Here is a 20438-nt window from a genome sequence, read left to right on the forward strand (position 1 = left end):
GGCTGTGAATCATGTGAAAGGGAAATTTTGTTTAAAAAAAATAAATCTTTGACCTATTTTCCATTTTTCTTTCTGTAAGTCTTGACTCCATAATCCCCATCATGTATATGTTTCTTATTTACATTGTTCCAATTCAGTTTTGATACAGTGTAAGCAAAAATATGTTGATGTTATATTGGGATAAAAGTCTTGACCATTAGAGAGGAAAGAAGTTGAGTAAAAGAGCTAATACAGTAGAGCGAAAGCTGGTTAGAGTGGAGGAGAGAGGCCGACAGTCCCATTGCTGGAAGTTAAGCATTAAGTTCAATTTAACAGTGCACTCTGTTGGAACATGTTCACTTCAGATGTCAGTGCAAAAGCTTTTTTCTCCTTACAACTCTACTTTTTTGGTCTTGGTTTATTCACCTCAGGGTAGAGGTTGACAGGAAGCACCTTCAAGTTATTATAATTTTTGTGTTGCACAGTGCGGCCAAGTGACAGTTGTGAGGGAAATCTTAACTTTTAGAATTTCCTAACCCTTGTATACATAATTTCTGATCTCTAATGCTGCATTTATGCTACTTTCTCACATAATGTTAAGAATGAATCCAGTTTTAACAAATGTTTCCTAATTTCCTTGCCAATTTTGCTAATTATCAAGCTTGTTCTGTTGATGAGAGACAAGAATCTCATTAACAGACATTTTTCCAATAAAAGATATTAGCTCTCCCACCTTGTGTTTCTAATAGTGTGTGGAAGTACAGGAATATTGATTAATATAGGAAGGGAACAACTTTTCAATAATAGGAATACAAAAAGCTGCTGGCAGAGTATCCTGATTTGTGTTCATACTAAGATTTTTTTTTTCACGCTTGTGTTTCTTTGAATACAAGAAGTGCTTTTGATTTTCGTCTTTCTTCTGGAGTATGTAGTGCACTTGTGAAGAATACCACTGTGCAGACTAGCCATGTCCTGTTTTTTCTGTACAATTCCCCCTTCAGAGAAGATCTGTTGCTTCATTTTTCTGTCCTTCTTGTTCCTCCTGCGAATCCTAATCTTTTCAGTTGTGGAGACAGTTACAGTCATGGAGACAATTGTAATATCACAGATCAAGTAGGAAGTAAGTAGCAGGAGCAGATGAATTTCTGTGAAACAACTATCACTATGCTTTTAGTAGTAATAATGTTCTGTCCCAAAATACAGATACTTAAACAGATTTTTTTTTGATAGAAATTTTAGTTTTACATAAGCATTTGAGTGTTAGTGGTATTGTAGCACTTTTAAAATAGCCATGTCACACATGCTTGTTATTTATGAGCCAGGATCCCATTATGTTAGGGGCTATGGAAACAAAGAATAAAAAGATGGTCCCTTACCCACAGAGCTTGCAATCTAAGTCTAAGGCCTTGTCTACACTTGGCATAACTTTTGTTGACAAAAGTTATGCCAACACTCAGAAAGCGCTATAATAAAAATAGGTACTGCATGCTCACACTTGCTCCCTCTGTCGGCAGAGCATGTCCACAGTTGGGGCAGTATCATCGACAGTGTGAGCAATGCACTGTGAGTACTTACCTATGATGCATTGTTTTCCATCCCAGCATTTCATGGTCTTCCGTCTTTCTTTCATGGCATTTTTCAACAGCCCTTGTTTGCTGTGCACCCCGGCATCTTTGTGTGAAGGGATGGATCCCTCACTGCTCTCCTATCCTCTGATAACTGTCATTAAAACAATGTGAATGGCAGTACAGTTAATCATGAAGTTCCTAACTGAACAAGACTCCCAGTTGCCTGACATAGTGTATAATATGGATAGGAGCAACTTTAGATTTTGTTTTGGCATTCACGGAACAGCTGCATGCAGTGGACCATTGCTTTTGGGCTTGGGAAACAAGCACTGAATGTGGGATCACATTGTCATTCGGGTCTGGGATGACGAGCGGTGGCAACAGAACTTTCAGATGCAGAAAACCACCTTCTTGGAACTGTTTGTGGCGCTTGCCCCAGCACTGCAGCGCAAAGACACCAGAATGAGAGCTGCCCTGGTGGTAGAGAAGTGCATAGCAATCGCATTGTGGAAGCTTGCGACTCTAGACTGCCACCAGTTGGTTGCACATCAATTTGGAGTTGGGAAGTTGACTACTGGGGCTGCGTTAATGCAAGTGTGCAGGGCAATTAATCGCATTCTGCTATGAAGGACCGTGACTCTGGGAAATGTGCATGAAATAGTGGGCGGCATTGCAGAAATGGGTTTTCCTAACAGTGGAGGGGTGATAGATGGCACACATATTCCAATTTTGGCACCAGACCCACCTAGTGACGGAGTACATCAATAGGAATGGGTATTTCTCCATTGTGTTGCAGGCACTTGTGGATCACCATGGGCGTTTCACTGGTATTAACATGGGGTGGTCCGGGAAGGTGCATGATGCACGCATCTTCAGGAACTTCGGCTTGTACAGAAAGCTGCAAGCGGGGACTTTCTTTCCAGACCAGAAGTTTACAGTGGGGGATGTTGAAATGCCCATAGTGATTCTGGGAGCCCCAGCGTACCCCTTACAACTATGGCTCATAAAATCTTACGCTGGAAACCTGGCTAGCAGTAAGGAGCAGTTCAACAACAAGCTGAGTAGGTGCCGGATCACTATGGAATGTGCCCTTGGCAGATAAAATGCGCACTGGCGATGCCTTTATGGCAGGTTAGACCTCAATGAGGGTAATATACCCATGGTCATAGCCTCATTTTGTATGTTGCATAATATTTGTGAAGCTAAGGGTGAAAGGCTTGCTCAGGGGTGGAGTGCTGAGGCAGACTGCTTGGCTGCTGATTTTGAGTAGCCAGGTACCAGGGCTATCAGAGGGGCCCAGAGAGGGGCAATTCGAATGAGGGAGGCTTTGAGGCAACATTTTGAAAATGAGAACCAGTAATGTATATCTCTGATTTGGTACTGCAGTGTTGCATCTAGTTTTCATAGGAAGCAATTGTGAAATTTGGGGCCTTAAATTCCACTAAGTAAATGATTAAAGTGCTTGTGTATGTCTTGGTAGTGCTTGCTATCTCAATTTGTAGGACACAAATAAAGGTTAGTTATTATTCAAAACTTTGCTTTTATTTCAGAAAAAAACAACACAAACACACACACTTTTGGTGGGAAAGGAGGTACAAGGGAAGAGAAAACTTTCAAAACTGTGTGTAGGTCCAGCTATCATTTTGAAAGTTGTCCAAGGGGGTGGAGTGAACGGGAAACTGAGAACTTGTGGAAAGCGGAAAGGACTGTGCGGGTGGAGTTTGGGTGGGGGCACAGGAAAGAGTTCTGAATGTGCTGCAGGAGAGGGCAGGCATGCATCTGCTCAGTTAGCAGCATTATTAAGAACTTCAGCATCTGCGTTTTCTCCTCCATGACTTGAATCACCCGCTCAGTAGTGTCCTTAACAAATTCTTGATTTTCTTTTCTGTCCTGCCTTTTGGCTTCCCTCCACTCCCTGCACTCCCTTTTCTCTGCATTGGAGAATTGCAGTACCTCCCAGAACATGTCTTCTTTGCTCCGTCTTGGGCGCTTTCTTAGCTGACGGAGTGTGTGTGGGGTGTCCCTCAAGTGTGTGTGGGGTGTCCCTCAAGGCCACATCTGCAGAAGCACAAGAAACAATGCACAGAAGCATGATTGTTAAATTCACGTACAGCATTGAAACATTTCAGTAAAATACACCTCTGGTAACATTACAATCACTTTCTCACTGACCCTTGGCAAGCGCACATCTTGGCAAACATCTAAAGCATAATGAGTGTTGGCTGGGGGAAGGGCTGTCTACCTGGGGAAAAGAGCACTCTGGAAGGGTTGCGTTGCAGAGACTAGAGAAAATATTCTAAACTCTCCCACACTTTTCCACAGGCAGGGGTTATTGTAGCGCACATCTCACTCCCGAGGGTAAGCAGGGAAGCAAGGGAACATCTACTACACACCTGTGGATTCTTCCCTGGTCCCTATGCTGCTTGCCTGTGTGATGCTTTGGTCCCCGCACAAGCGATTGCTGAATGGCTGGGAAAGTTTCCTACAATGGGGGAAGGAACAAAGCAGCTCCTCCAAGGAACCTTCCTTAGAGGATTGCCAAGTACCTCCAGGAAAGTTTCCTAGAGATCTCTAAGGAGGATTTCCATGAGAAGTTGGCATGCATCAATACTATGGTCTGCTGTATTGATTAGCCACACAAGGAAATGTCCGGCACACAGAAACACGGGCAGCCTTGTACATTTCTATACCTTGAACCCACCTCCGCACCTCACAAACCACAGCTACTTACCAGGCGTCTCCTCTCCTGCTTCTTGTTCACCAGAGAGCAACTGCTGAGACTGGCTAGTCTCCTCTGGAGTGGTAAAACTGTTCCTGGCTGGCTGCCTCATTGGGCAACCCTGCTGTGGAGACTACATCATTGTCTAACTCCGTCTCTTTGTCAGCCCAAGTCGAAACATCTTCACTGCTATCTTTAGTCCCTGCAGCTTGAGCCTGAGTCAGTTGACCCAGGTTCTCAGACTTGCTGCTGTGGAGGTTTTTTTGTTTTTGTTTTCTATGTAGCCATATACTTAGATGACCAACTCCCACTGAAAGTCAGTGACAATTATGTGCCAACTGCCACTTGTCTTTGACAATCTTTTTGGGCTGATTTAAAATGTTACTGTTTTCCCCCCTTGACTTTGTTCACTAATGCTCTTAATGCTGATGAACGAGTCACACTTAACTTTTTTTTTTTTTTAAACAGCTTGATAAAACCAGGATCCAAGCCGCCAACAACTCCTGTGAAATTGAAGAAAGTCAGTACCTTCCAAGAATTTGAAAGTAACACAAGTGATGCTTGGGATCTTGGGGATGATGATGATGAACTCTTAACAATGGCAGCTGAAAATTTAAATACAGATGTAGTCATGGAAACGGCTAACAAAGTAATTCAGAATCACAGCAGGCTACAAGAACAGCATAAACTGCAGGAGGAACAGCTACAGGAAGACAAACCAGTACCATTTTCAGAATTGCCTTCAGTGGTGTATGGTGACAACAGGCTGGTTAAATCAGTCAGTGAAAGTCATGCATCAAGTTCTGCAGGTATGTTAAGATATGAAAATGATGCTGAAGTCTGAATTTTAGAGGTTTCAAAATGCTAAACTCTTGTAGTGTCTTTTTTTTTTTTTTAAACTTAATACCCCAAGAAAAAATATTGATGGTGAACACTAATTGATGAAAGGGACATTGCATGTCAAAACAAGCTTTAAAATGTTGGGGTGAGGTAACAAGATGTTTCTTGTTTTCAAACTGTTAAACCACCTCATTGCTAGTTTAAATTGGATCTTTGAGTTTAGTCAAGTGGTCAGCTGAATCAAGGTGGTTTCAGGACTGGTTATAAAATATTTACTTTTTTGGGTAAAATTTGCAATTAAGATGCAGCTGAGACAAAAGGTTTTAAAACTGTTTGTTTTATAAACAGCCTAAAGTTTAATTAAAAGAAAAGGTCAAAGACTAGTTCCACCTACCCATATTTCCATTCCTCCCTTTTTTTCTAATTGCACCATATTTCCTTACTGAGTCTGTCAGTTTCCTCATCTGTAAAATGTGGAGAACTCTCTTGGGCCTCACATGTGGGTTGTGAGGATAAAGTTTATATATGCTCATTTTTTGTTATCTGTTAAGACTGATGTTTTAAAACTACTTGATAAATTGGAGAAGATGGGATGGGGAAGGGACACAGGGCAGGGCAGAACTCCTCTGAAGCAGTGCAACCTCAACTGACTTGGACTGTATATCACGCATGTTGGTCTTTGAAATAACGCTTGTTTTTTTCACAATCTCAGCAACAGTTGGTAAAGACCGCTTTCCACAGTATATTGGTCTTTATAGTTGGGCCCAATTAATAATTAAATGGGCCTTAACCTTTGAGGTATGACATCCCAGATTGATGTGCTCTATTGAAGGTCTTGTGAGTCCTGGAATACTCCTGGGGGAAAAACTGATTCTCCTAAATCTAAGAAGCCATCTGCAGTTGAGACTGCTGGCTTGGTCTACACTGGGGATATTTTTCCCCCAAGATTCTATTTTTTTAAATTGAGTCATGGTGTAAACCAGATTACAGGTGGCCTAAATTGACTTCCAGAGAATCTCTAAATTAGTGGGGCTTTACTAATACTTTCCTTTTTTCTGTTGTAGAGAGTGTTAGTGAAAATTCTTCCATGCAGAGGTCACAGTCTCTTCCACATGCTCCAACAGATCCATTAGAGGGTGAAGTGGCAGACCACAATATGTCAGCTACTCCGGCACTAACTGAAAGAGAGGCATTCAGATTAGACAAATTTAAGCAACTACTTGCTGGTCCTAACACAAATCTTGGTAAGTACTTTAAAAATTAACAATGATGTGGATTTTAACAGAAGAACTCCTACTTTTATTATTTTTGCAGTTTGACATACCATATTATAATGATGTGGGTGAGAATTTACAGTTGCTCTCCTAATCACTTAAATGTTTTCAGTTTTGAGTTGGCTGAGTTGAGAATTTTAAGATGCAATTGTGATCTTGTTCTAATGCTTGTAGTATACCAATCGTGTACATCAAAATGTTTAAATTCTTTTGTTACCTGATATAATGTGGCTTTTTTGATCTGCCCTGTCCTCCTTGCAGTATTTATTTCATTATATGTCCAAATAACTCGCTAAGTATCTTTTATTGGAATAACTTGTGGAAACAAATGATGAGAGACTGAAGACAGAGGGTAGATTGGATATTGGAAAACATAATTCAGGTGGTATTTGACACTTAAAAATAAGATTGCTCTATGTCAAAAAAAGATTGAAGAGCAATGGACTGGAACTCCAAGACCAATGAACTTGTGCCATTGACTGGAAGAATTATGGGTACATCCAAAGCCGTGTAAATGGGAAAAGGAGTCGAGAAGTGAAGTGCAATATAGTATCAAAGTATCACTGTTTGTCTTCCATAAGAGCATTCTCTATGTTCAAGGACTAACAGTAGATAGTATCTGCCATACCAGTACCATTTTTTGTATGTGTTATACTATTATCTGACAGTTTCTGTAACTTAATGCACAAAAAACATGAAGATGACATCACTGAAATAATTGCCATCTGACGTGAATAAGAGCTCTTCTAGTTGTTCACATCTCTGCACCAACCTCCTGGAGTTGCAGGCTATAGGAAATGTAGTAGTCAGCTACTTCCCAAGGGCTTCTCCAAAGTCATAGCCATTTTTAGTATATGGAGAATGGCAACAGAATCACTGAAGTTCATTTTAACTTCCAAGACAAAAGTGAGCCTGTAAAGAGGCTAGAAAGATTATACTGCACCTGGAGAAGTTTATTAAATTCTTCCGAACCACATAGATTTTTGGCAAAAATCAAAAATAAGAATGGAACTAGGAATAGGGATTTCCTTGAGTTGGCTCATCCTGGAAGATGTGTGCATGCAAGTCTTGTTGAAAGCAATGACAAATGCACATTTGCAGTTCCTGAGGTGACTGGCCCCTGATTGCTAATCCCAATTCTTCCACTGCCTTTGTTTGCAGCCATGTGCTGACTGTTTTAGAGGTCCCAGAATAAATGATTTTGATGGGAACTGCAGGTACTAACCTCCTTTGAAAATAGTTTCTTTAATCTTTTTTTCATCAATTTTTTCTCCCTACTGGATGGGTATAGCAGTAACCTACCATATCCACATCTAGAGTTTAAGGTCTTTGCTATGAGGGTTTTTCTTTTACCTATCAAGTGATTAGCAGACTTTTGACATTATATTATTTATTTATATTACTGTAGTGCCCTAGCAGCCCTAATCATGGACCAAGACCCCGACAGAAAATCTTAACGTGCTGTTAGGATTCATATTCTTAAAACTTCTGCCATATAGAAGTATTCTGTTCAGTCAAAGTCATGATGATGTGTTTTTTTTCCCTCTTATACCATAGATTAATACACAAGACTTGTTGATGCCCATAAAGTAACAATAAAAAGCAGCAGCATTACAAACAGATCAATATGAAATGAACACCTAACATCTTATGACATTTTAAATTCTATCGTAACTTAATTAAAAGGCGCCAGAGCTATTTTCTTTCTAGAGTGCATAATATAGGCAACAATAATAACTTTGAGTGATGCAGTTGCAATAGGCCTTAACAGTCATAGAAACATACATTTCCTATTAAAACAGAGTATTTTAATAAGAGAAGTAAGATTATAAAATGAGTATTGGATCTTTTTAAAATTTAGCCTTACCTATTTAACTCTGACAACACAATTAGACAAATACTTGTGAATGCATGTGTGCATTGAATATTTCCCCATACAGTCAACACACTGGCCATATACCTATAATTTAATCTGTTATGAATAGCACAAATAACTTATATGTTTGAGGGAAAATTTTGCTTTGTTGCTGTTACACTAGTGCAGTCACACTGATTTCAATGGGAGTTGCATTCATGTAATCATAAGTAAAACTTGGTTCTTGTTCTTTCCTGTTGAACTTTTTTAAACGTGAAAAAATAATACTTCTACATTTGTAATGGGAAAAGGTAAAAGTAGGAAATACAGTTTGCTTTCTACATGTAAAGGAATTGAATAGTTTCTCAATATTTTTCTTGGAACTAAACAGGATCAAGATTAAGTCCTTTTTTAGATATCTGCTCATATGCAGTTTTGTTTGACACCTCATCCAGTCTAATTAGTGTGGACCTGTGTTCACAACCATTCTTCCTCTGTTTCTACAAAGCTAAATTGATAAATGTAATTTTTTGTTTGTAGCTCAGATATTGCTGAAAAAGTGATGGTGGTGGAGCCAGATAATAGGCTCCAGGATGAAAAAAATGGAGTGTTTGTCTAATAAGCTATCAAATATCCAACACAGACACCTTCTTATCTCAATTCTTTTGCTTCCATCATAATGGGAGAAATAAATAACAAAAAACAAAAAAACCCCCACAAAGTAGTACAGCTACCCTTGAAATCCTTTCAGTTACACTTGGAAGACCACTGTCCTAGTGGAGACGTTGTAAAATCCATGCACCAATACATGGAAAAACAGCCATTCCTGCCATTTTATGTAGCTTGACTTTTCTAAGTGCTCTAAAATCCAAATGGTTACCCAGATTGCTTTGAAATGTGGTGTCCCACATGGGGTAGTGTTCATGATGCAAATTTGGGGTCATTTGTCCAAGGGGTTACTGAGTTACAGGATCCTCCTAAAAAATGGTTGCCTTCTGCTGCCTTGTACTGTAGAACAGAGAGGTACTAATGATGGCTCTAATAAGACCTCTTGAAGGCTAGTTAACATAACTAAAGATAAATTAATTACAAGCCCTCACTGAAGGCAAAAGGAGTTTTGAACTGAGAGGCTGGATGTTGCTGTAATTTGAGAGTCATGGGCAGCACCTTATATTGGGAGGAACGTCATCAGAGTATTGGGGGGAGGGGGAATTAGTCATGTGAATGCTTCCTGGGAAGGATGGGGGAGAAGAGGTTTGGGTTGCAGTGATGGGTGGGAGATTACAGGGAGAGGGATAAATGGGGATTGATGGCCAGACAGGTTGGGGGCTCAGGTGACAGGCGGGCATGGTAGCCCACAGCTTTGTCAGTGCACCCCAACAACGCTGCAGCCCTAGTTCTGCCAGTGCATTCCAACCACACTGCATCCCAACCTACTGCATTCCCCAGCTCTCCCAGGTTGGGGATTATGGAGAGTGCGTGTGTCAAGGCTGATTCCCCTCTCTGGCTCTTAGAATGTAGAAGGCGGGTGCCCTCAAGGATTCTAAAAATTAATACTGGCCACTCCAGACTTGTATTAAACTCCCACGGTTACAGCTTCTCTCTGACCTTGGATGGGTAGGTGCTGCCACCACCCAAATTTAAAAACTCCCTTTTTGGAACCGAGAAATGCACACTTTTTAATATATGTAACACTATTATAAATACTGGAAGCAAACAGGGTTTCGGGTGGAGACTGACAGCTCGCGATCCCCCATGTAATACCCTCGTGACCCCCTTAGGGGTCCCGCCCCCCAGTTTGAGAACCCCGTGTTAAAGCATTAGAATCCTTTCATTTCACTCACTGTTGACAATTTCCTTTGTAATAAAAGCCCTGCTACTGACAACCTATACAATTCTGCATTGAAATGATACTGGATACTGCATACTGGATCCTGAAGGTACACATCTTCCCTTTCCTCTCACATAAGTGCGCAAAATATAGATCTCCTTCATATCATAATGATAGCTTTCTCACACCTCAAAGTAATCCACACACATCTTCATATCATAAACATACCTTTATCAAGTATGCCCATCTAATTCCTCGACCATTTCGTGTAGGTACATGTAAAATGCTGACTGCACTGGAGTGCAAGTAAATAATTGCCACTGGCCACTATTAGGTCTAGTCGACCAGAGGGAAGGTGACATGGACCACCTTTTTTTGGTTCCTTTTTTTGTCCTTAAATAGTATTATGTAAAATCATGTGGGAGAGCATGGAAAAGGAAATGAAGAGCTTGTATTTTTCAGCAACATGGGTTTGGCGGAGTGAAGGTATGTGTAAACCGGGCATATTGGAGGAATTGCTGAAAGAGGGCATGGGCAACCTTAACTCTGCATTTCCTGGTTTTCCAAAGATTGAGATATTTGCTCAATTCAGCATGGTGCAAGGGGATGACATACGACCAAGCAACCTTAGTTCTGCATTAATAGTGTGGTGTGTGGTTTGTTTTGTTTATTTTTTTTGCCATTGATAATCTTTAATCAAGGAAGATGCCAAAAACTTAGTATCTTAACTTTGGAAGAATTAATTCTAGAAAATTACAGCAGAGAGAAGGCTCCTAATTTCAAGTCTCCCCTTAGTCAGAGTTAAGGCTGCGAGTCTGTCGCAGAGGTCACCGAAGTCACAGATTCTGTGACCTCCGTGACTTTCGCAGCAGCTGTAAGTTAGTGAGTAAGGTACTTCCTCCTTGATAGTGGATTCAGTCTCATGTTTACAGAGATTTACACATTCTAGGATGGAGATTTAATCCTGGTAGAATAGTGATTGTCATAAATATTCCTTGTCCCTTTTATATGGTTCATTAATATGGTAGGCTGGAATTAAGGCCTGTTATGTTCTTTAAAACTTTTTAAAATTAAACTGTTATTGCAAAAATGCAGTAACTTTTAACTTGATTTTTTTTTTGTTCTTAGCCTCATCTTTAATTTCTCAGCACTGAATTTCATATGCAATTTATCTCTCTCTCTGCTCCTAGTCTGTACAAGTCATTTAGATTTTTTTATTGCCCTCTACAGTTTTTGATCTGTAATTTATCACTGTGGTACACATGCCTTCTTCCAGGTCATCGATAAATAGTATGAAGTGAACAAAATCTGTCTCAGCACTGATCCATGTGGCATGCCACTAATCATTTCTCTTTCAAACTGTTATCATCCAGAAGTACCCCATCTCATTGATGTTCAAGTCAGTTTATTATCTGCTCAACATGCTTGTCCCTTCACTTAATACACAGAACTAATCTAGAAGGTCAGTACTATATCAAACTGCAGAGAAGCTTTTGCTTTTAAAATAACATGAATCTATGAAAGGAATTTTATTTGAACTATCCTTAAGTAACTTCTCATGTGTTTGAGTATGTTTAGGAGGATTAGTGTCATGGTTTTAAAAGTGAGTATCATGGTTTGTAGTTTTCCAGATATTTCCCTAATTTTCCGATGTGTATTATCATCTACTTAACTGGGATACATTTAATTGGGATGACTACTTTGAGATGTTTCCTAAGAAATCTATTTAGTTTAATGGTGAATGATAATGTTGGCTTCTTAATCAGAACAGTAGTGGTCAAATCTTCAACTTAATAACATATTTTCAGATGTTGCCAAATTATTTTAGTATTTAACCAGATGTTAATTAGATATGAAATGATAAATTATGAAATGAAGAATATTTGCACTAAAATAATTAGTTCAGACTTCCTTAAAAATGGCCTTGTCTCTTGATCAGTTCAGTTTACTCTTCTTACTTGATTGTTTTTTGTATTTGCATGTCTAAAAGGCTGATGCAAATAAACAGATATTACTCTTGAGGATTTAGTAATTTAGCTTTGAAATCATTGCCTTCTCTGTTTTCTTTTGCTTAATTTTTCCCATTTAACTTCATCGATACTTCTCTAATCCTCTCAAAACTTGGGTCACTGAAACTGAGTCTTATCTTTCTCCTATTTTGGTCTCATTTTAGTTTTAATTTACAAATTTATAGTAATTACTGCAGAGATGCTCCATTATCACTTAATCTTCAATTCATTTCCTCTCTTCAAAGAAAATAATACCTTTCTAAAAAAGAATGAGCAGTGCTTTTATATATGGAAAGTGTTTTCTACTGTGTCAACAAAATTATTGTTGGGTTTATTTCTTCCCGTACTGCATTTGTTCACTATCTGTCTGAGTAGGTGGGTGAAATCTCCCTTCACCCATATTCTTGGCTGTATTAAAAATACATAAACCTCCATGTTTCTTCTGATGAAATGTTTGTCTTGCTCTTACTTTTTTTTTATCTTGTATTTCTGATTGGATCTCTTATTCCAGTTACTTTTTCCTGTCTGTCTTGGTGAAACCCTGGTGCTGTTGAAGTCAATGGGAATTTAGCCATTGACTTCAGGGAGCACAGGATTTAACCCAACAATGTCACTATTCCTCCTCTTGCCTTCCATAAGTGATCTTTTTCCGATCTATTCCCTGTTTGCCTACCAATAATTATCTGAAATTTTGCATTTGCTGCTTTGATTACATTGATCTTACTTTTTCACTACTCTTCCTCTTCTGTTTCTTCTTCCTCTTAGCATTCATCTTTGTTTTTCACTTCACCATCTGTTTTCAGATATAATACACAATCAACCCTTATTTTCAGGACAAATATGAAAGCTGGCTATCAAGACAGAATATTAATTAGGGCTGTCAAGCAATTAAAAAGTAATTGCAATTAATTGTGTGGTAAAAACATTAATCTTGATTAATCGCAGTGTTAAACAATAATAGAATACCATTTATTTAAATATTTTTGGATGTTTTCTACACTTTCAAATATATTGATTTCAATTACAACACAGAATACAAAGTGTACAGTGCTCACATTTTTTATTACAAATATTTGCACTATAAAAATGATAAAAGAAATAGTATTTTTCAATTCCCCCATTATAAGTGCTGTAGTACAACCTCTTTATCATAAAAGTTGAACTTACAAATGTAGAATTATGTACAAAAATAACTGCATTCAAAAACAAAACAATGTAAAACTTTAGAGCCTGCAAGTCCACTCATTTCTCCTACTTGTTTGGCCAATTGCTCAGACAAATGAGTGTGTTCACATTTGCGGGAGATAATGCTGCCCGCTTCTTGTTTACAATGTCACCTGAAAGTCAGAACAGGCATTCTCATGGCACTATTGTAGTTGGTGTTGCAAGATATTTACGTGCCAGATGCGCTAAAGCTTCATACGTCCCTTCATGCTTCAACCACCCTTCCAGAGGACATGTGTCCATGCTGATGACTGGTTCTGCTCAATAACAATCCAAAGCACTGTGGACCGATGTATGTTCATTTTCATCATCTGAGTCAGATGCCACCAACAGACGACGACTGATTTTCTTCTTTGGTGGTTTGGGTTCTGTAGTTTCCGCATTGGAGGTGTTGCTCTTTTAACACTTCTGAAAGCATGTTTCACACCTCATCCCGCTCAGATTTTGGAAGGCACTTCAGCTTCTTAAACCTTGAGTCAAGTGCTGTAGCTATCTTCAGAAATCTCACATTGGTACCTCTTTTGCGTTTTGTGAAATCTGCAGTGAAAGTGTTCTTAAAACGAACAACATGTGTTGGATCATCATCTAAGATTGCTATAACATGAAATATATGGCAGAATGCGGGTAAAACAGAGCAGCAGACATACAATTCTCCTCCCAAGGAGTTAAATAACAAATTTAATTAATGCATTATTTTTTTTAATGAGTATCATCAGCATGGAAGCATGTCCTCTGGAATGGTGGCTGAAGCATGAAGCAGCATGTGAATGTTTAGAATATCTGGCACGTAAATACCTTGCAGTGCCAGCTACAAAAGTGCCATGCGAATACCTGTTCTCACTTTCAGGTGACATTGTAAGTAGAAGATATGCTAGATGGAAAAAGCTGTCTTGGTTCCTGCGGTTATTTGATCAAGCAGCTGGAATCTATCAGGACCCACCACCAACTTGAAACTTCATTAATAAATGATGGATATAGTCCATCAGGACTGAAAATAATCTCAGCCAGGTCTTTTATCATGAATACCCTAGTTTTGATTTGAATTGAACTTTGAGCAATTCTTTTATCTGTGTCCCAGTCTGACCCAGTCATTGATAGAGACACTTGATTATACTCCTCACTCTGGATGAAATGGAGGGGGGAAGAGCATTTCAGCATGCCAAAAATACATTAGTCCCCAACATAAGCATATTTGCAAAGTTTCATTATTACTTTTGTAATAATGAAGTCCAGTACAGGATACGTGATTTAGCAAAATTCCTAAAAGATAGGATTGGGAGAGGATCTGTGTGGAGCACCCTCTGCTGTCTCCCAACCTCAAGAAGTGAGTTTGACAGATCAATAATTGGGTAATTATGGCCATTTAAATTGTTTTCCTAAATGTAGTATGGGGGGTTAAGGGTATTGACTTGAGGTATGTTCACATTCAGTTAAATGGATTCAGAAGATAGAGACTAAAATCTTAAATAATTTGATTAATGGAGATGGGGGATTGGGAAGGTGAAAGCATTATAGTGCCTGATCCTGAGAGCATGTGGAACACTTGTAACTGTTGTTATCTTATAGGCTATGACTCCCATGACTTCAACAGTAGTATTTGGTGCTCTGCTGATCTATGGATGAGGCATTTGAAAAGCTAAATAAAAGCTAATGCCAAGCTAATGGTGGGTGTGAAAGATTAGAATAACTTAGTTATTATATTTCATTGTATATACTAGTGGTATTGCATTAAAAAATGAGAATTAGGACCCCAAAACCCTCTTCCCCAACAGCAAAGTGAACTCCATCTCTGGCTCTTGTCGGCCTGGGTCCATTATGCTTTAGGAAGCATGCACTGTAATGCAATTATCTCTTCCTTGGGAGGAAAGCTAGTGAGCAGCTGTAGGCAGGTCCTGGCAGGTTAGGGAGACACTAAACAAAGTATCAGGCTCTTGATTGCAGCAAGTGGGGAATTCCATGGCATCCTGGGAAAATACCAAATTCTGTGGTTGAATTGCAGAGTCCACAGGACCCTGATTGAGATGGATGGTGCAGTTCCCACAGCATTGCAGACTCTGCAGATTCACTGCAATGGTTTTTCAAGATTGTTTTCAAGGTTATTGCTGCAATCAGAAGGGCTAGAAACATATGTTTTTAAATGAAGCTGAGTTTTAGGAGCACAGTTCTTTGGCAAGGAATGTGTTCCATGCCAGATTCTGTGACCATGGAATACACAGGGCCCTGGCTATAATCAGGAAATGAAATGGTAGTGTGTGGAATTCTCTAACTTTACCTTCCACATTTGCACTAGAGGTCCCTGTGAGCCAGTGTGTCGGGGCAATGGCATCCATTTTGACCAGGTGTGGCATGGCACCTGAGGTCACTCAGTCTGGCAGGGCTGTCAGTTGATTCCTGGTGTGAAAAACCCCTCAGCTCTTAAGTACCTCAGGGGGTTGATAGGCTACATCTGTACTACCTCGGTTCTCCTTAGTTGCATGTAGATATGTCAAGGAAAACTCTTTAGCATGTATTTTGTCAATAAAAAGGTGTGATACCAATTTCCTCCCCCCATGTGATATCTGGATGTTTCATATCTCTCAAATGTGATTGATTGTAGATTTTAGAAAACCAACACTGAATCTTTTTTTCTTAATCTCTCTTGGTAATTGTTTTGATAGCTTAGTAATGTGGAATTTTAATACAGTGGTAAAAACTTCAGTTTTGTCTCACTATTCATTTGCTCTAAGTTAATATAAAATGTTTATATAAACTTGAACTCACATAATTTAAACAAGTCCTTATTACTAGACCTAGGCAAGAGCAAGCGAAATATGGGGTTTTGCCCATGTATTTTTGGTATCTCAGAGCATTCTCCCTTGTTACAACAGGGTGGTTTTTTTTTTTTTTTTTGTGGGGTGGGGGTGGTGTCAATATCTCTAAGGCTACGTCTATACTACCCGCCCGGGTCGGCGGGTAGCGTTCGACTTCTCGGAGTTCGATATATCGCATCTCATCTAGACGCGATATATCGAACTCCGAACGTGCTCCCATTGACTCCGGAACTCCACCACCGCGAACGGCGGTGGCGGAGTTGACGGGGGAGCCGCGGACTTCGATCCCGTGGCGTCTGGACGGGTGAGTAGTTCGAACTAAGGTAGTTCGAGTTCAGCTACGCTATTCGCGTAGCTGAACTTGCGTACCTTAGTTCAAACCCCCCCCCCCCCAGTGTAGACCAGGCCTAAGGAAACTGGGCAATTGACTCCTTCATTTAACTCCTCCTGAATCTGGCAGGAGGAACTGTTGAGTGACAAGTTCTCCATTCCATCTATAGAGACTAAATATTTTAGTAATGCCCAGTCTCTTAAACATTATACAATTAGTAACTAGTTCAATAGATCTGAAATGAAAATAACAGAATAGTTGAGGGGGATGGGGACTTGCACAGTGCACGAAGTGATGCTGGATAATGGTAATTGTCCTTAAACTTTTTTGCAGGAAAGGTAAGCAGTCTCCATAATTTATTCTGACAATTTACTCTGGATTATCACCTTTCCTACTTGAAATTTCTTTTTTAATGGTCTTCTCAATCACTTTTGCTCCTTTGTTTTCCTAATCCTAATGTTCACTTACTTTCTAATATCCACCTCATCCGTTTCGCTTCTCAGTAAATTCTCCTACTTTCTACCTCTGTTAGTTAACCTGGCTTACTTTTTTCTTTATTCATTCCTGAAGAAGGCCTTAACTCATATTCACAACATTGTATCAGACTTTATTTTCAGTTTTCTGTATGCATTCAAGATAACTCTTTCTTCCATTGAGAAGATTAAGAGCAGTATTTGCTTGAAAAAGATGTAATGAAGCACCAAACGGAGCTATTATTCATTTTAGAAACCAGTTGCTGTGGTTACCATAGTAATATCAAGCCCTTTATTAAAGCTTTTTTACTACATGTACTGCCTATTTTTTAAAATGCTGTTGGGGGAGCTGCAGTTCCATGAATCTACTGTCTTGAAAGAATTTTCTAGCTCTGTACACCTACATTATCCAAGGAATTTGTTATTGGAACATAAAGCTTATAAATCTGTTTTATCATATCTGTCGTTTAATTGTTCATGCAAGCCATCACTTAATATAGTGATTTACAGTAATCTCAGTGAAATAACAGTTTTGTGTCACAAAATGAATAATGCATACAGACAAATTGTTGGGTTCCTTAAAATCAACTTCTAAAATATTATGCTTTTATTTGAAACTGAGAGAATGATGAACTTGTAGTAGTTGTAAGCCAAATACTGTAGCACAGTGGGTCACCTACTAATGATAGCTCTCAGGAATAAAAAGTTGGCAAATTAATGTCAGTAATCCAATATTTTTATTGTCAAAATCATGCTCCATGAAACATTTATTCAGTATGAATAAATTGTACATCAATGCAATTAAAGGTATTATCTTAAGCATAATACCTTTTAAAATATATTTTTTTAAACATCACTGGAAGAAATGTGTGACTCACTGCTATGTGTTGTAGTAAAACAAAATGCACTAATTATTCCACCATTAAATGAATTTTGTCAATCTGAGGAAATTACATACCATATTCTTTTATGATATTTAAACATACACCCCACCTTTTGTTTCTGCAGAGTAATTGTTGGCTCGTAAACGGAAACGAGTTAGCTGGTGCTAGCAAATTGATTATTGTAGAATGTAAATCAAAGTTACTTAACAAAGCGCTGGTCTACATTGGGAATTTACATTGGCATAACTATGGGTCTTGGGTATGAAAAATCTACTCCACTGAGAGATGGAGGTATGCTGACGTAACCCCCGCTGTAGACCGTTTTATCTACTGCCTCTTAAGGAGGTGGATTACCTACACCAATGGGAGAACCTCTCCTGTCAGTGTAGGTAGTATTCACACCAAAGTGCAGCTGCAGTGGTTTCACTGTTCTTTTAAGTATCTTTCTCTGTAGTTAAACAGCTGAAAAGAGGGATGGTGACTTTTCTGGGTTTGGAGTATTGCTTTTGGAAGTTATACTTAGTCAGTCTGAGCAGAGGTCTGGAACACCGGAATTCTTGAGTTCTAATCTTGGCATGTAACTGCTTTACCTCTGTGCACATGCTTGTAAAATGGTGATATCAACTCTCATCAGTTTTACGATTACTTTGAAGATGAGAAATCTCATGATTCTACAAACAAATTTAAGGAAAATGTTTGTTTATATTTGGAGCTATAGTCTTAAAGTTCTACCTTGATACACATAATATATACTTGATGTGAAGATAAACAGCATGACTTCTGGGCAAGTATTTTATATTTGCAAGCTGAAATATCAGGACAGCTTTTTTTCTTGGGCCAGATCTTAGGCATTAGGTTAGCGACAGTGAGTCAATTGCTTAGCTATGGGACAGTATTAGAATAATTTGGCTATTGAAAAATAGTTTAATGAGTACATTTAAATATAGATCAAATTGCAACTCAAATATTTTTAATACATATACTCAAACTCTTATTTGGCAATTTATTTCTTTAGTACTCGAGGTAAAGATCAGAAATGATGGCTTCTGCTTGCAAATAGCCAAATAGTTCCAGACTATAGAATTCCATTCTATATTTGCCTTTTTTGCAATCCACCTGGGCTTCAGTCTTGGAGGACTGTAGCTCCAATACTGTCGTTACTCTGATATCCCAATATTTTAAACAATTAAAATGATTCACCCAAATTTACTGTGTATTTATGACTATAAACAGTTTATATCCTTTGCAACAGAATTAGAGTGGGATTAGACTCATTCTGTGTCTAGATAACCCCATACAATCTTTCCTTTTTTTTTTTTTTTTTTTTAAATTTTAGAATAGATTAGTTTTAGGACTGGGGCTAAAGAGATCGGTGTCTACACATTTGGTGGTGCCATGACTTTGGAAGGTGCTTCATTATAGAAAATCATCTGGCCATGAGAGTCCCATGCTCCAGGAACTCATCTCTAATGCATGGACTGAAGGAAATGCCAAGCTGACCAATAGACAATCTTTGTCTTATTAATTGGGATGGGAAGAGATGGGACATTAAGGCAAGAAATTAGACTGAGAAATGTGTGAAAGGTAATGAGCAATATGTGAGAAGAAAAGAGGTGATGGAACCACTCGAAAAGAAGAAAAGAGAGAAGCTCAAATTGATGTGGAAGGTTTCAGTGTAGCAGCCGTGTTAGTCTGTATCCGCAAAAAGAACAGGAATACTTGTGGCACCTTAGAGGCTAACAAATTTGTAACCTACGAAAGCTTATGCTGAAATAAATTTGTTAGTCTCTAAGGTGCCACAAGTACTCCTGTTCTTTTTATTGATTTGGAAGAACACGAGACAATGCTTCACCTAGGATGCCAGTAAAACATGGCTTGGCCATGCTTGCTGCCATGTGGTAGGCATGGAAGTCAGTGAGGGATAAATCTCCAGTTAACAGAAAATTCCAGGTTTTTTTCTCTTACATCTTTGAATCTAATTTTTCCATGCAAAATTGTTGGTAATCAGATTTTTAAAGAAGATCCTGAAAGGAAGATTAGTACTGTTGTAAACAGGAACAGTGCAGTTACTTTTTTCATGATTAGATTGTTTTATATTTATTGACAAGGTAAGGAAGTCCATTTTACAATATCTCTGGTGCATATTTAATTAGTGAAAAGTTGTGTGGACAATTTGCTAGATGAATAGGAAAAATGTATTCAGATATTGAAGTTATGTAGTTATGTTTGGATGGAAGCTCTCTTCAGAGTGGTGATATCTGACTTCTAAAGTTTTACTCTGACTTGACATTTGTACTCCTGCTCTCCTTATCATTATGAGCTCTGGTGAGGAGCTTCAGAGATTCAAAAACATACTTGGAAAAAGCCTTTTGATAGTCTGATGCTTTTTTCTTCATCTGAGATATGCAACAGATACTAACTTAAAATTTTTTTTTGTGTGCCTCTTTTGTTCTCTTGTATATCCTATCAATATTATCTGCTAAAGGGTGGCCTGGAATGAGGCTAGATTTCTTATGATGTATTAAAAATGCCGAGAAGGACTCTAGTCCTGCTGCTGCTTATTGTTGCAAACTGCTTTGTTGTGAGAGGTCTATATATTGAACATTTCAGCAAGTACCATAGCAAATGATTTTTTGCAGTT

General features: G+C 38.7%; 1 protein-coding gene across 6 annotated transcripts in view; it reads left to right on the plus strand.

The window, feature by feature from the left end:
- TBC1D22A (TBC1 domain family member 22A) overlaps positions 1 to 20438 on the plus strand; it is a 409891-nt gene that overhangs the window by 17915 nt on the left and 371538 nt on the right. For 5 of the 6 annotated variants that reach the window (XM_044995223.1, XM_044995230.1, XM_044995251.1 and 2 more), the window contains exons 3-4: positions 4735 to 5075; positions 6171 to 6350. In XM_044995223.1, coding sequence (XP_044851158.1) covers positions 4735 to 5075; positions 6171 to 6350 — 521 coding nt within the window. The remainder of the gene's footprint in view (positions 1 to 4734; positions 5076 to 6170; positions 6351 to 20438) is intronic. The other variant, XM_044995243.1, reaches the window with a different exon arrangement.

Source organism: Mauremys mutica, chromosome 1, assembly GCF_020497125.1.
Source record: "Mauremys mutica isolate MM-2020 ecotype Southern chromosome 1, ASM2049712v1, whole genome shotgun sequence".
NCBI classification, from domain to species: Eukaryota; Metazoa; Chordata; order Testudines; family Geoemydidae; genus Mauremys; species Mauremys mutica.